Source organism: Chelonoidis abingdonii, chromosome 9, assembly GCF_003597395.2.
Source record: "Chelonoidis abingdonii isolate Lonesome George chromosome 9, CheloAbing_2.0, whole genome shotgun sequence".
Lineage (NCBI taxonomy): Eukaryota > Metazoa > Chordata > Testudines > Testudinidae > Chelonoidis > Chelonoidis abingdonii.
This window is the reverse complement of record NC_133777.1, coordinates 22,697,531-22,711,149: the sequence shown is the minus strand read 5'-3', so window position 1 is coordinate 22,711,149 and position 13,619 is coordinate 22,697,531. Positions and strand designations below refer to the sequence as shown.

The following is a 13,619-nucleotide window of genomic DNA, read 5'->3' as shown; positions in this document are numbered from 1 at the left end:
AACCTGGCTCTCCTGTGTTTCAATCCAGTGCCTTAAACACAAGAGAATGGTCTCTTCTTGAAACCTACTGATCCATTTTACTGTCCACCCTGTACTGTCTTACACAAAGATCTTGTACAACAAATAGTCCTATAATTAAAAACTGCATACGCAGACATAGGTGCCAACTCCATGGGTACTCTGGGGTTGGAGCAGCCATGGGGAAAAATTGGTGGGCGCTCTGCAACCACTGGTAGCCCCCTCCCTGCCCCCCCATTCCAGCTCACCTCCACCTCTGCTCCACCTCCTCCCCTGAGCGTACTGCCCCGTCCTGCTTCTCCCACCTCCCTTCCTGCGCTTGCACCGCAACACAACTGTTTCGCGCAGCAAGCCTGGAAGGGAGGGGGAGGAGGAGGAATGTGGAGCACTTGGGGGAGGAGGCGGGGGCAGGGATTTGGGGAGGGGTCCAATAGGGGCAAGGAAGGGTGGAGTTAAGGCGGGGACTTTGGAGGCAGGGGTGGAGTCAGGGTGGGGATGGGGACGGGGGTGCGAGCACCCACTGGAGGAAAAAAAAAGTTGACACCTGTGTATGCAGAAGAGGGTTGAAACAAGATTGCATGGGAAACCCAACACAGGCATTTTCTAAATTGTGAATGCCTGGAGTTTGCAACACTAACATTCTTTTAATGAAGTTTTTGGCATGTAATTTCTTAAGTTGTTTTAAAAAAACAAATGTTTAAAAAATTATATCATGTGGACTTATACCAGTGATTCTCAAACTTTTGTACTGGTGACCCCTTTCACACAGCAAGCCTCTGAGTGCGATCCTCTCTTATAAATTAAAATCACTTTTTTGTATATTTAACACCATTATAAATGCTAGAGCAAAGTGGGGTTTAGAGTGGAGGCTGACAGCTCACAACCCCTCACATAATAACCTCATGACCCCCTGAGGGGTCCTGACCCCCAGTTAGAGAACGCCTGACTTATACTGACCCCTTACATGGGTCTTCAGCAGAGTCAGAACCCACAGCTTTTAAATCTGTAGCACAAAGTTGATTACTTAAGCTACAAGTTACTGGCAGCAGTAGTAGGCTTTTATCTTCCAGGTGGTTCACCTGCTATATGGCACACACTTTGCCAGTGGCTTACACAAATGTTTGATAGAAAGCAAAGGAATCTGGGGAATCAGGAATCTTGTGTTCTATCCTGGTTCTAAAGTACAGTCTAGTTCAGGGATTGGCAACCTTTGGCATGCGGCCCGCCAGGGTAAGCCCCCTGGAGGGGCAGGCCAGTTTGTTTACCTATCACATCTGCACGTTCACGGCTCCCATTGGCTGCAGTTCGCCATTCCAGGCCAATAGGGGTTGCGAGAAGCCGCGGCCAATGCATTCCTCGGCCCTCGTTGCTTCCCGCAGTCCCCATTGGCCTGGAACACCGAACACGAACACCGTTCGTGGCTCCCACTGGCTGCAGGTTTGGCCAGTGGGAGCCACGAACGGCCAAACCTGCGGATGCGGTAAGTAAATAAACCAGCCCGGCCCGCCAGGGGGTTTACCCTGGCAGGTTGCATGCCAAAGGTTGCCAATCCCTGGTCTAGCTGCTACAGACAGCATAGCCAAGCATATAGATTAGGCACATTTATTGTGGAAGGCAATTCCTGCTACTGCTGCTGCATTCTTCCTCACACCCAGAGTTCTAGTGCTGTGCCTGGGAGCACACTCCCAGTATGTGAGAGAACTCTGAGGGTATGTCTACAGTGCAATTAAAAAACCACGGCTGGCCTGTGCCAGCTGACTCGGACTAGGAGGGTTCAGGTTGTTTAACTGCGGTGTAGACTTCTGGGCTTGGGGACCCACCCATCTCACAGGGTCCTAGAGCCCGGACCCCAGCCTAAGTGTGGAAGTCTACACTGAAGTTAAATAACCCTGCAGCCTGAGCTATGTAAGTCCGAGTTGGCTGGCACGGGCCAGCCACGGGTGTCTAATTGCAGGGTAGATATACCCAGAGAGTCTGGACAGTATGCTTAGTGCAGATGGAATGTACAGAGATTTTTAACTCCAAGCCTCTAACAAGCTCTACTAAGCATGTGCAAATGATTTTTTCAAAATCTTAAAACTTGACCAAAACTAGAGGTATTTTCATGGGGACAGCACAAGGTCTCTTTGTCCATTAGAGCATCCCCCTTGCCACATTTCAAGTCCCTGCTTCAAAGAATGGAGGCACTAGGACGCCTCAAAAATTATTTTGGGAAAAAAAAAAAAAAAAACATTGGCCACATGATCAATTATTCCCTAACCTCATTCTCGGAAATGGCAGATCCATTTTGGTGAAACAAAAAAAAAAAAAAAAGGCAGGCTGAGACGAAGAGCAAGCACAGAAAATTCTGGAGTAAACAGTTTAAAGTCTGGCAAAATTGTAAGCAATTGAAAACAGAGATTTACAATGGAAAGTATTAGGCAATCTTCAATACAGACATCACTACTGGCTCCACTTACAGTACCACCTAAATAAACTCATGTAACGAGTAGTTTTCTCAAGGTTTACAATTCCACATGCAATTCTGTTTCCATCATACAAGACAATTGGCAATGAAAGCTCTTTACATAAAATAAATAAATCTGAAGCTGTTATATTTTTGGAACCCAATTCTCTAACTGGAAACTGCCAATTGCTTGTTGCACTGGCTGCAGAGATGCGTTCCCATCAGGGGCAGCTCCATGTATTTTGCCGCTCCAAGCATGGCAGTGAGATGGCTTTTGGCAGCGCACCTGCAGGAGGTCCTCTGGTAACATGGATTCGGTGGCATGCTTGTGGCAGGTCCGCCGGCCCCACGGCTTCGGCGAGTCCACCGCCGTATTGCCGTCGAAGCCGCCAAACCTCCCGCAGGCAAGCCGCCGAAGGCAGCCTGACTGCCGCCCTCATGGTGACTGGCAGGCCTCCCCCCCACAGCTTGCTGCCTCAGGCACACGCTTGGTGCGCTGGTACCTGGAGCCACCCCTGGTTCCCATGCTCCAGCTTCACATATAGAGTTGCAGTATTTATATGATTGTTTGGGAGGGTTGTAATGCAGCTTGATTCTTCATGTGTTTTTATTCTGAACAAGAATCCTGAAAACCAATATGTGCTTTATGCCCTGAAAAACATCTATTATCCATGAATCTATTATATGACTAGTGTAAATTCCACATGCTCAGAAGCCCAACAGAAAAATCAAGACAGTTTCTAGATGTTCGCGTTCTTGCCTTCAGTCATTGGCGCAACCGGACAACAGTTTTCATTTGTGTGCAGATCTGGCCCATAAATCAAAAGTAATACAGATTTTGTCTTTTCCAGGTTACAGAGAAGAGGATCACTATCCGTGCTGATTCTGGACAGGGTTAAAAGCACCAGATCAAATTATAATTATTCCTTGTTGATTCTGGTGAAGTTGTTTATATAAAATCCCTCCTTCATCCCAAATCCTGGATCATTTTAAACATGTGTTGCTTTTGTATAGGAAGCTGGTGAGATTCTTCACTTCTATGTAACCCAGATGCTTATTTTCGCACTAGTTGAAATGGCTTCCCCTCTGGAAAATCTACCACATAAACAAAGGCAGTGTTTTAAACCAAGCACAATGGATTTTCTATGCAGCATCAGTTTTCAGTTCAGCATCTAATATCAGCAATCTGACTCAGGTCAGGCAGAAATCAGTCATGGGTTGGGCTGGAATTACTTAAACAAGCAGTATGAAGTAAAGAAAAAGACTGCAATACTGTTGCCTAGAAACTATGCATCTGGACATATTCCAAATACATAAAACAGAGAGAGATTTTTAAATAACATCCCTTCTAATCCAGCATGTTCCCCTTCCCCCACTTTTCTTCTTCTCTGGATTATTAATGTTTTGTTGTTGCTGTTTGCACCTAGTTGTTTGCCAAAGTTGTCAAACTTTAGTCTCCAGAGCATTTCCAGGTGGTCTGAAGAGCTGCTTCGGTCATAACGATGAAGCATCTCTCAGTAAGTCTTGCTGCTATTTGCAGTTGAGTCCAAAACCCTTAAGGTTTCCACTGTGCAATCAACTAAATTAAAATTAATACACCACTCTCTGTACCCTTCAGAATTGTGTTCGTCTCTGGTGTAAATTCAACCATGATTAAATATACAGATGACACCGAAACTGATGAACAACAAATGCAAAAGAGGACACCGCTAGAGAGCACAGTGTCCTGGAGAGAGAAGTGGAGGTGAAGCTGTAGGCAATAAGAGGGGATTCAATATTAATAAATGTGTAGTACTATACCCAGTGAACAACTAATATAAAATGGGGAGAAGGGGAACATTTTAAAGGGGCACTGTGAAATACTTTGTAAACAGCTTTTATAACACCTATTACCTGAAATAATTTTCAGAAGCTTAGAAATTTGTTTATTTTTTTGCTACTTTTTTCCTTCTCCATTCAGCAAACTTTATAATTAGCCATTTGTGTTTGTAACGTAATAAAACTCAGCATGGCCTGTTGTTCCTCTCTCAGGCTCTTTGGTGATGTCAGTATGTGTTCATTAAATGCTGCCAGCCGAGGGAGATCACACCGGATTTTCTTTTGTGCACCATACCAACTTGTTGACAATTAAAAAAAAAATTAAACCCCCAAATTCTAACAGTTTTAAAGTAGGTAACGTGGAGCTCAAACAGGTTGGTACCTCACGCATCTCTAATAGGAATCAAATAAAAAATCAAGTCTACAAAATAACATTTAGTTGTTTTGTTTTTGTTTTTTTTTAACATTTCAGTAGCTGTCTGCTGACCTTGGCTGGATGTCTCCTCCTGCAAAGTCTGTTGTACTTGATTAAACAGCTCTTCACTCGGACATTTCATTGCTATATAATATGAAGCAATTCTTATTTCTACATCATCATCGGCTGCTTGATATAAACGGACTAATACAGTACGCTTGAAAAAAAAAGAATTGAGGTGCATTAATTTCTTGGTACAAGCAGCTAGCCATTGCAACAAGCATTATGAGGAAAGTAAGTTGTTTTATACAATATCAACACACACATATATATGTACAGCACAGCATCCTGTTCACAAAGTCCCAGGATGCTACACTATTACACAGATTGGGATGGATCCATTGAGCCATTCGGGAGCATTACTATTAACATAAATGAGTTCAGGACTGGACCCCAATACAACAGTCATTAATACAGTTTCAAGTAGCAGAATTTACTAGTCCAGGACCAAATCTTTGGTTCCTTATTCAGAGCCTGATCCTGTTAACACTTCTGTGTCTGAGTAACTTTTCTTCACATGGACAGATCTTCTTCCATATCTTACAGGTGGAAGGAAGTCATTTTGTACACCCAGTGTTTAGTTCATACAATGTCATTTATTCTTTTATTATTCTTAATGGTACTCCACATGACAATTTGTTTTTACCAATGAGAATATAGCAATGAGTGTTATAACCATATAACCCAGTTATACCCTTGAACTGCACACAAAATTTCAATAGATTTCAGTGAGCCTCTGTATTTGTCACAATGACAGGATCAGACTGTATGTCAGCATTGGATGTAAATCAATTAAACAAATGAGGAGGAAATGCTTTGTCTTTCTTAGTATACATCAGAGTGCGAGTTCTCTTAAGTGTGAGAGGAAATTCCAGGTCTATCTGGTGTGGCAAATTGCCGGTACTGATCTGCTGGGTCTCGCGCTTTCTCTTCTCTGGGGTAGGTTCAGGGCGCTATTGCTTGCCTCTGAACTGGTTCTTAATTACTCCACTAGTGTCCTTGGAGGAGGGGAGTGGAGAGGGAGGGACCTGGGCCCGCCCTCTACTCCAGGTCCCAACCCAGGGGCCCTGAGGGTGTGGTGAACCACTTGAACTAGCGGTTCCTTCCCCTGGGTTACTTCCCTCTCCTATCCTTCAGCTTGTGAAGGGCTTCTTGCCTCCCTTCTACACAAGCCTGGTGCCCCTTACCTAGGGTTTCTTCTGGACTTCACAATCCACCACAGCACTCCTCCAAACTTTCTATTTCTCTCTTATCAAACTCTTCTCTTCTCCAACTTCTGCAACTTGCACTCTGCTTCAACCAAACCAAACCTTCCTCCTTCCACTCCCACACTGTTTGGCTGAAGCAGGGGGTTTTTATCACGACTGAAGTCAGGTGCTCTAATTGGAGTCAGGTGCTCTAGTTAATCTAAAGCAAACTTTCCTCCCTTGGCAGGGAATAAGGCCCCCTGCTAACGCTCTCATGCTGCCCTCTAGCCATGCTGTATCACACTAGCAATACATGTTATAGGCTAGTTTTGCTTCAGTAAGGCCTGGTGGGTATGGCTTTATATTTTCTACCAAAGGCTGTGTCAACCATTTACTTCTCTCTAGCCAGCTAAGAATGGGAATGTCTCAGTTATAATTAGGCTTATGCATTGCATAAAACTTCCAATACCTCGCATTGCACAAAAAGAGTTTGAGGAGGAGGTTAAAAAAACACCACCACATGAGCCCCTCAGGGGCTTCACCAAGGCAAGGTAAGCCAGGCAGTTCAAGTTACCACCTTTTATCAATTCGCCAACAGTTACCACAGTGGGATGCTGAAGTTATCCAAGCATAGCGCTACACCGATACCTGCAATATAACAATGTGGTAATTGTACTGCACTTCCATTATGTTAAAAGGGACCTTTTGCCTGTGAAAAGATCACATTTGTCAAGAAAAACATCTGAATGCTTTTTTTGCTTCTCCAGCAAGAACACAGTTCTTCTCAACCTCCCCTGCAGCAGAAAGAGTTCTGCTGCGAGATGCTTTTATATTCGGTTCTTATTTGTTTGCATACTCCAGAATTATTTCACACAGGGCCATCATTTTAGATTTTGTGGGAGGGGGACAACTTTAACCATGATTCCAAGGGCTACTTAGGCACCTGAAAACTCTAGGGTTTGGTGCATGCATGTGCACGCGCGTGTGTCAGATAATAACTTAGAAATTAGCTGATAGGACACTGTATCCAATTCTTATATATAAAAAAAAGGATTAAATAAATATTAGACCCACTCAGCTCTAATAACAACATGTTCTCACATCATGTATCAAGTCACTTAAGGGACACTGGTTAGGTTTAACATTTTAATGTATATTCTTTGTTACTAACTCTTGAATACAGCAATTGAAACAATTATAGAAAAATCTAGATTATTTTCTATCACTTCTTTGAAGTTCATCAAGTCTGAAATAGATCATTTAACTTTGGAAACATCCTGCTAGGGCAAGGCCCCAGGAGTTTATATTGTACCTGCCTGGGGCTTTAGAGGTGTAACCTCACTACAGATAACAGACTAGAAACTAACTTTAAACAGGAGTGAAATGGACACTGTCAAGTCACTTTCACAGTGTTGCCAATCTCAAATGTTCAAAAACCATGAATCAGGCTCACCAAAAAGCATTAGATTGTTTTTTAAATCATGAGATTATGTAAAAATAACAGATTTGGTGTTCTTTTTATTTGCCTTCTGCTTATAGAGCCTTTAGGGTACACTGGAGTCACATGTTTAAGCTTTCTGCACAACCACAAGGACTAGAACTTTTCTTTAAGAAATGAAGGCTGAAATAACCACATATCCACTTGATTCCAGGAGCTGGGGCTTTAAGGAAAACAATCACCATGAGACTCATGACAAAATTATGAGAGGTTTCAGAGTGGTAGCTGTGTTAGTCTGTATCAGCAAAAAGAACAAGGAGTACTTGTGGTACCTTAGAGACTAACAAATTTATTTGGGCATAAGCTTTCGTGGGCTAAAACCCACTTCATCGTATGCATGCAGTGGAAAATACAGTAGGAAGATATATATACACACAGAGAACATGAAAAATATGGGTGTTTGTCATAAATAGATAGCTAAGGGTTAATGTTTCTTTCACCTGTAAAGGGTTAACAAAGCTAACCAAACACCTGACCAGAGGACCAATCAGGAAACCGGATTTTGTCAAAGCTCAGGGACGCGAATGTTTGGGTCTTGTCCTTTGTCGTGGCCTACTCAGCATGAGAGGGGTTTTCTATCTTTCAAGTTCGTAATCTCAGTGTTCAAGTTTGTGAGTTACAAAGTGTGAGAAACAATAGGCTGTTATTTGGGTTTTTTTGCTAGTTTAATGGTGGAGTTGCTGGAATTGTTATATCTGTATCGTCTTTCTTGAATGAGCTGTTTTATTCACTTTTTTCTTTTAAGGCAATTGATCTTAATATATTTTGTCACCTTGTGAAGTACAGAAGAATTTGATGTCTTTTCGTTTTACTTTTTATTATAAAGGCTTTTCTTTTTACACCTGTTGTGAAGTTTTTCGTTACTGGTAAGGCTAGAAGAAGGAGGGGGAAATATTTTGTGTGGTTAGTTGACTAGGCTTTGGAATTGTGCACTTAAGGCCTCAGGGGTGAAGAAGGGCGTGCGGGAAAGAGTAAATTGCCGTCTCTTTTTTGCATTCTAAAGGAGTTAAAGTACAGTGATCGCGCCAACGGATCAACCAGGGAGGGGGGCTGGAGGGTGTTGTGATTTAGAAGAGGAGACAAGGTTGAGGGCTTTCTTACCTATTTTGTGGTAGAGCTAGGGTCTTTCTGAGTCTTGTGGTCCCCAGAGAAGGTTTTGGAGAGACAGCATGAGGGAGCCAAGCCCTTGGAAATTCACGCTTTGGTTGTTGGCAGCGATATCAGATCTAAGCTGGTAATTAAGCTTAGAGGGTTCATGCTAGCTTCTTAGTTTATGAACGCTAAGGTTCAAATCTGAGTAGGAAGTTATGACAGTGTTGCCATACCAACTGTAACGAGACTAATCAATTGAGGGTCACTCAATTACAGACCTAAAAGTAGCAATACTCCAACAAAAAACTTCAAAACCAGACTCCAATGAGAAACTGCAGAATTGGAATCAATTTTCAAACTGGACACCATTAAATTAGGTTTGAATAAAGACTGAGAGTGGATGGGTCATTACACAAAGTAAAAACTATTTCCCCAAGCTATTTTTCCCCCCCATGGTTACTCACGCCTTCTAGTCAACTGTTGGAAATGGGTCATTCTGATTATCATTACAAAAGTTTTTTTTCTCCTGCTGATAATAGCGCACCTGAATAGATTAGTCTGGTTACAGTTGATATGGCAACACCCATTTTTTCATGTTCTCTGTGTATATATATCTTCCTACTGTATTTTCCACTGCATGCATACGATGAAGTGGGTTTTAGCCCATAAAAGCTTATGCCCAAATAAATTTGTTAGTCTCTAAGGTGCCACAAGCACCCCAAAATCATCAGAGTTGGCAACATAGCTTTTACTTCTGTTTAAAGGCTGGTTACTTTCCAGAAGGCTCTTCAACTCAAATCACTGTAGTGTTGTGTTTCAGTTCTCACAGGAGAATATTTAAAGCCAAACACCAAGAAAATTCTACGTTTTAAAGTTGAGAAAAGAACTCAGACTTCTGAGGAATATCAGGGCTACGGCAGGCAGGAAAGGAAAATAAACAGGCACTGTAGCTCTGGGCAGCTCTTCCTCTTGAGAGAAGGTTGGAGGGTCAAATCTTGTAGTCTTCAATCTAGTAAAACTTCTATTGCCATCAATTCCTCCATTCATAAATATAAACATTATAGTGAACATGTGATAACATGTGTGCTCAATAACTATACACTTCACACTTAAATATCTGAGCTTTCTTATCCCAAGTTACACTGCTTATATGCTGGCTTAGGGACTGGATTTTCTGGCATATTCTCAACAGTGCTGCATCTGAGCACACAGATGATGCCCAGAGAATAATGTAAATCATGCCAATAATCGTCGACTTTATGGACTCTGTGGATGCAGTTTCTGTTCTTTGTTCTGGAATTGGCCTGAATACAGCTGAAACCCTAAGAATTTGAGGCATAAACACATCCAGTACTCATACAGCACTTTCTCATTCCTTCCTTTTCTCAAGTTCAGTACAAAAAATGACTGAACAAAATGGTTTCCAATTAAAATGTAAAATTACACAGCAGTCATTGCTGTACAACCCAGCATGGGGCAGAACCTGCCACCCCCTGGGAATTAAGTCATCTCCTCTCATCTGGCTCTAATTCTCCATCCTTCCTGACTTCTGTGCTGCTTTATATGCTGTCAACCATAACATTCATCCCAACCTTGTGACCATTTGCTGGAGTCTCAGAGAACTGACCGCCTTGGCTTTGCTCCCATCTATCAGAGGACTCTTTTTTTTGCAGCATGTGTTGGGGGTGTGGGTGAAGAGACTGGTCTCATCTGGTGGATAGGGAGCTAGCCCTGAAAGACCTAGGTTCTACTCCCCCCATGGACTTCCTGTTTGACCCCAGACCAGTGCTTTAAGGACACAATTTCAAAGGTTTTTAGGCACCTTAAGATGCGGCTAGATATGAAGTGAGGTTTACAAAGCACCAGCCTTCTAAGTAGGATGACCAGATGTCCCAGTTTTATGGGGACAGTCCCGATATATGGGGCTTTGTCTTATATAAGTGCCAACTACCCCCCACCCCCGTCCCAATTTTTCACCCTTGCTATCTGGTCACCTTACTTCTAAGTACATTTGAAAATCTCACTAGGTGCCTAAATACCTTTGAAAATCTGACTCTTAGTCTGCGTGTGCCTCAGTGCTTCATCTGTACAATGGGGACAACAGCACTGCTCTATCTCACCGAGGGGATGGGAGGAGAAATAGGTTAGACATTGTGAGGTTCAGCCTCAGATACTATGGTGATGGGGTCACATAAGTACCACATGTACAGTGGGAACTTCTCTATACACTGGTAGCCCTTCCCTGGTTTTGACCCCTTCTTTTCACCTATGCCTCCAAATCTCCTGCTTTTCTGAATGCAACCTTGGCTCAGTGTTTTGCTGTACTTTTTCTGAGTCCCTCACGTTCTCTCTAAAACAACCCCTCCTTCCTCTCCCCCCTCTACAGAGGGATTCCTCTTTTACAGGCTAAACTTCCATATCCCTAATTTAATCACCAGCCCTTTCTTATCTTAATCACCCTGCCTCTGTTTGTAAACAAAATACTGACTCCCTGCCCCAGGGGCACCTCTTCTCTGCAGAACTTAGCCCTGGTCTACACTGGCAGGGTGGGGGGGTGTCAACATAAGATACGCAATTTCAGCTATGAGAATAGCATACCTGAAGTCAATGTATCTTAGGTCAACTTACCTCACGTCCTCATAGCACAGGGTCATCTGCCGCCACTCCCCCATCAACTCCGCTTCTGCCTCTCGCCACAGTGGAGTACAGGAGTTGACGGCAGAGCAATCGGGGATCAGTTTATTGTGTCTACATTAGACGTGATAAATCAATCCCAGATAGATCGATCCGGTGGGTAGTGTAGACGTACCCTTAGATTTCACACTAATGCTGTGCTGTAGTTAATAGCTTCACCTGGGAGCTTGCATATCTGTTTGAAACATGGGGGGGCTCTCACCCTCCCCTGCCCCCGCCCCCCATTTGAGACCCTGATTTCACACAGCACAGATTTCAATACAGCACCAGTAAACCATCAACCACTGAACACATCACTTACATTGGCAGTACAGGGAATGCGTCTGAAGGCCTGTATGGCAGCCAGGCGGATTTCAGGGGGATTGCTTCTCAGGGATGCGCAAGAACTCAGGATAGGTGTTAGAGATGTTGCTGCCAGCCCTGCATTTCCAATTGCTTTTAACACTAGCTGCAGCTGAAAATACAAAGCAAGGCAAAATGGGAAACCGAGGTCAGGGCTACTAAAAACATCCCATCACCTGCACAAGATATTTTATTACTTTTATATTATCACATTTTCTTTCAAAATATTCTGCCTAAAACAGATCTCTGCACACCATTTTATTGCCGCATGGGGAATTCTCAATAATGAACCACAAACATGAGCAGATTTGTAGAATGAACTGTGGAGAAAAATTGCTTGGACACAGGATGCAAAGGTATTATTATTTCAGACACTTCTGTATCATTGCTGTGTTGTTCTTGCAAAATTTCAGAACAGCAAATACTGACAGTGTCCTTGGAGATCGCCTGGAATCAATTGTTTAGCTCAGAGAAGGTGATAGCAGAATATCTTCCTATCTGCCAGAGGATCAGGCTGTGTCACAACTCAAAAGATTTGCTGGCATAGCTACGTCAGTTTGGAATGTAAAAAATTTGCACCCTTAAATGACGCTGTGCCAGCAAAAGCCAATGCAGTTGCACTGGCAAAAGAGTCCATATGCTTATATCGAGTATTTCATTCAGGGAACCAGTATAAAGTACAGTTCCACTAAGGGCATGGCTACATTTGCAGATGTAGAGTGCTTTGAGTTAAATCAGCCTTCAGAGAGTGCAGTAGGGAAAGCACTGCAGTCTATCCACACTGACAGTTCCAAGCACACGGGCATGGCCACATTTGTGGGACTTCCAGTGGCATTGGGAGCGGTGCATTATGGGCAGCTATCCCACAGAGCACCTCTTCCCATTCTGGCGCTGAAGCTTGTGGGAAGGGGTAGGGGGAGCGGGGCATTCTGGGTCCTGTCCCAACGCTCCGTGATGCATCAGTTCACATCCCAACAATCCCTGTGCTTCCGTCCACATTTGGTGCCATCTTTCGATGTTTTTTGTACTGCACTCTCTGTCTTCCCTTTCAGTCTGCAGGAATGGAGCCTGAACTGCTGAGGACTATGCTGACGAGTCTCACCAGCACATCACGTTTGGCAGTCAAGTTACTCCTTAAGCTCCAAGCTGACAGTGAGGACTCCGACGATATCAACTCAAGTAACTCATATGACATGAGATTGATTGTGGCATTCACGGACATGCTCACCACCATGGAATGCCACTTTTGGGCTTGGGAAACAAACACTGAGTGGTAGGATCACATAGTCCTGCAAGTCTGGGAGATGAGCAGTGGCTGCAGAACTTTCAGATGAGAAAAACTGCTTCCATAGGACAGAGCTCGCCCCCATTCTGCGGTGCAAAGTAACGAGATTGAGAGCTGCCCAGACAATGGAGAAGTGGGTGGCTATTGCAATCTGGAAGCGGGCAACTCCAGACAGCTACCGATCGGTCACTAACCAGTTTGAAGTGGGAAAGTCAACCACTGGAATCATGTTGATGCAAGTTTGCAGGGCCATTAATCACATCCTGCTCAGAAGAACCATGACTCTGGGTAACGTGCATGACATTGTGGCTGGGTTTGCACAAATGGGTTTCTTTAACTGCAGAAGGGTGATAGATGGGACGCATATTCCAATTCTGGCACCAGCTTACCTAGCCTCCGAGTACATTAATCAGAAGGGGTACTTCTCTATGGTTCTCCAGGCACTTGTAGATCACCATAGGCATTTCATTGATATTAATGGAGGCTGGCCTGGAAAGGTGCATGACGCACGCATCTTTTGGAACACTGGCCTGTTCAGGAAGCTGCAAGCAGAGACTTTCTTCCTGGACCAGAAGACCACCGTAGGGGAAGTCAAAATGCCCATTGTAATCCTTGGAGACCACGCTTACCCGTTAATGCCATGGCTTATGAAACCGTACACAGGGAGCCTTGACAGCAGCAAGGAACAGTTCAACAACAGGCTGAGCTGGTGCAGAATGACCATGGAGTGTGTTTTTCGCAGTTTAAAGGGCTGCTGGTGCTCT

The 13,619-nt window shown here is 43.8% G+C and overlaps 1 protein-coding gene across 1 annotated transcript in view; it reads right to left on the bottom strand.

Moving 5' to 3' along the window:
• LOC116824393 (uncharacterized) overlaps nucleotides 1–13,619 on the bottom strand; it is a 179,900-nt gene that overhangs the window by 118,560 nt on the left and 47,721 nt on the right. The window contains exons 12-13 of the mRNA XM_032779632.2: nucleotides 11,530–11,682; nucleotides 4,770–4,914 (exon numbers count right to left, since the gene is read on the bottom strand). Of these exons, the coding sequence (XP_032635523.1) occupies nucleotides 4,770–4,914; nucleotides 11,530–11,682 (298 nt within the window). The remainder of the gene's footprint in view (nucleotides 1–4,769; nucleotides 4,915–11,529; nucleotides 11,683–13,619) is intronic.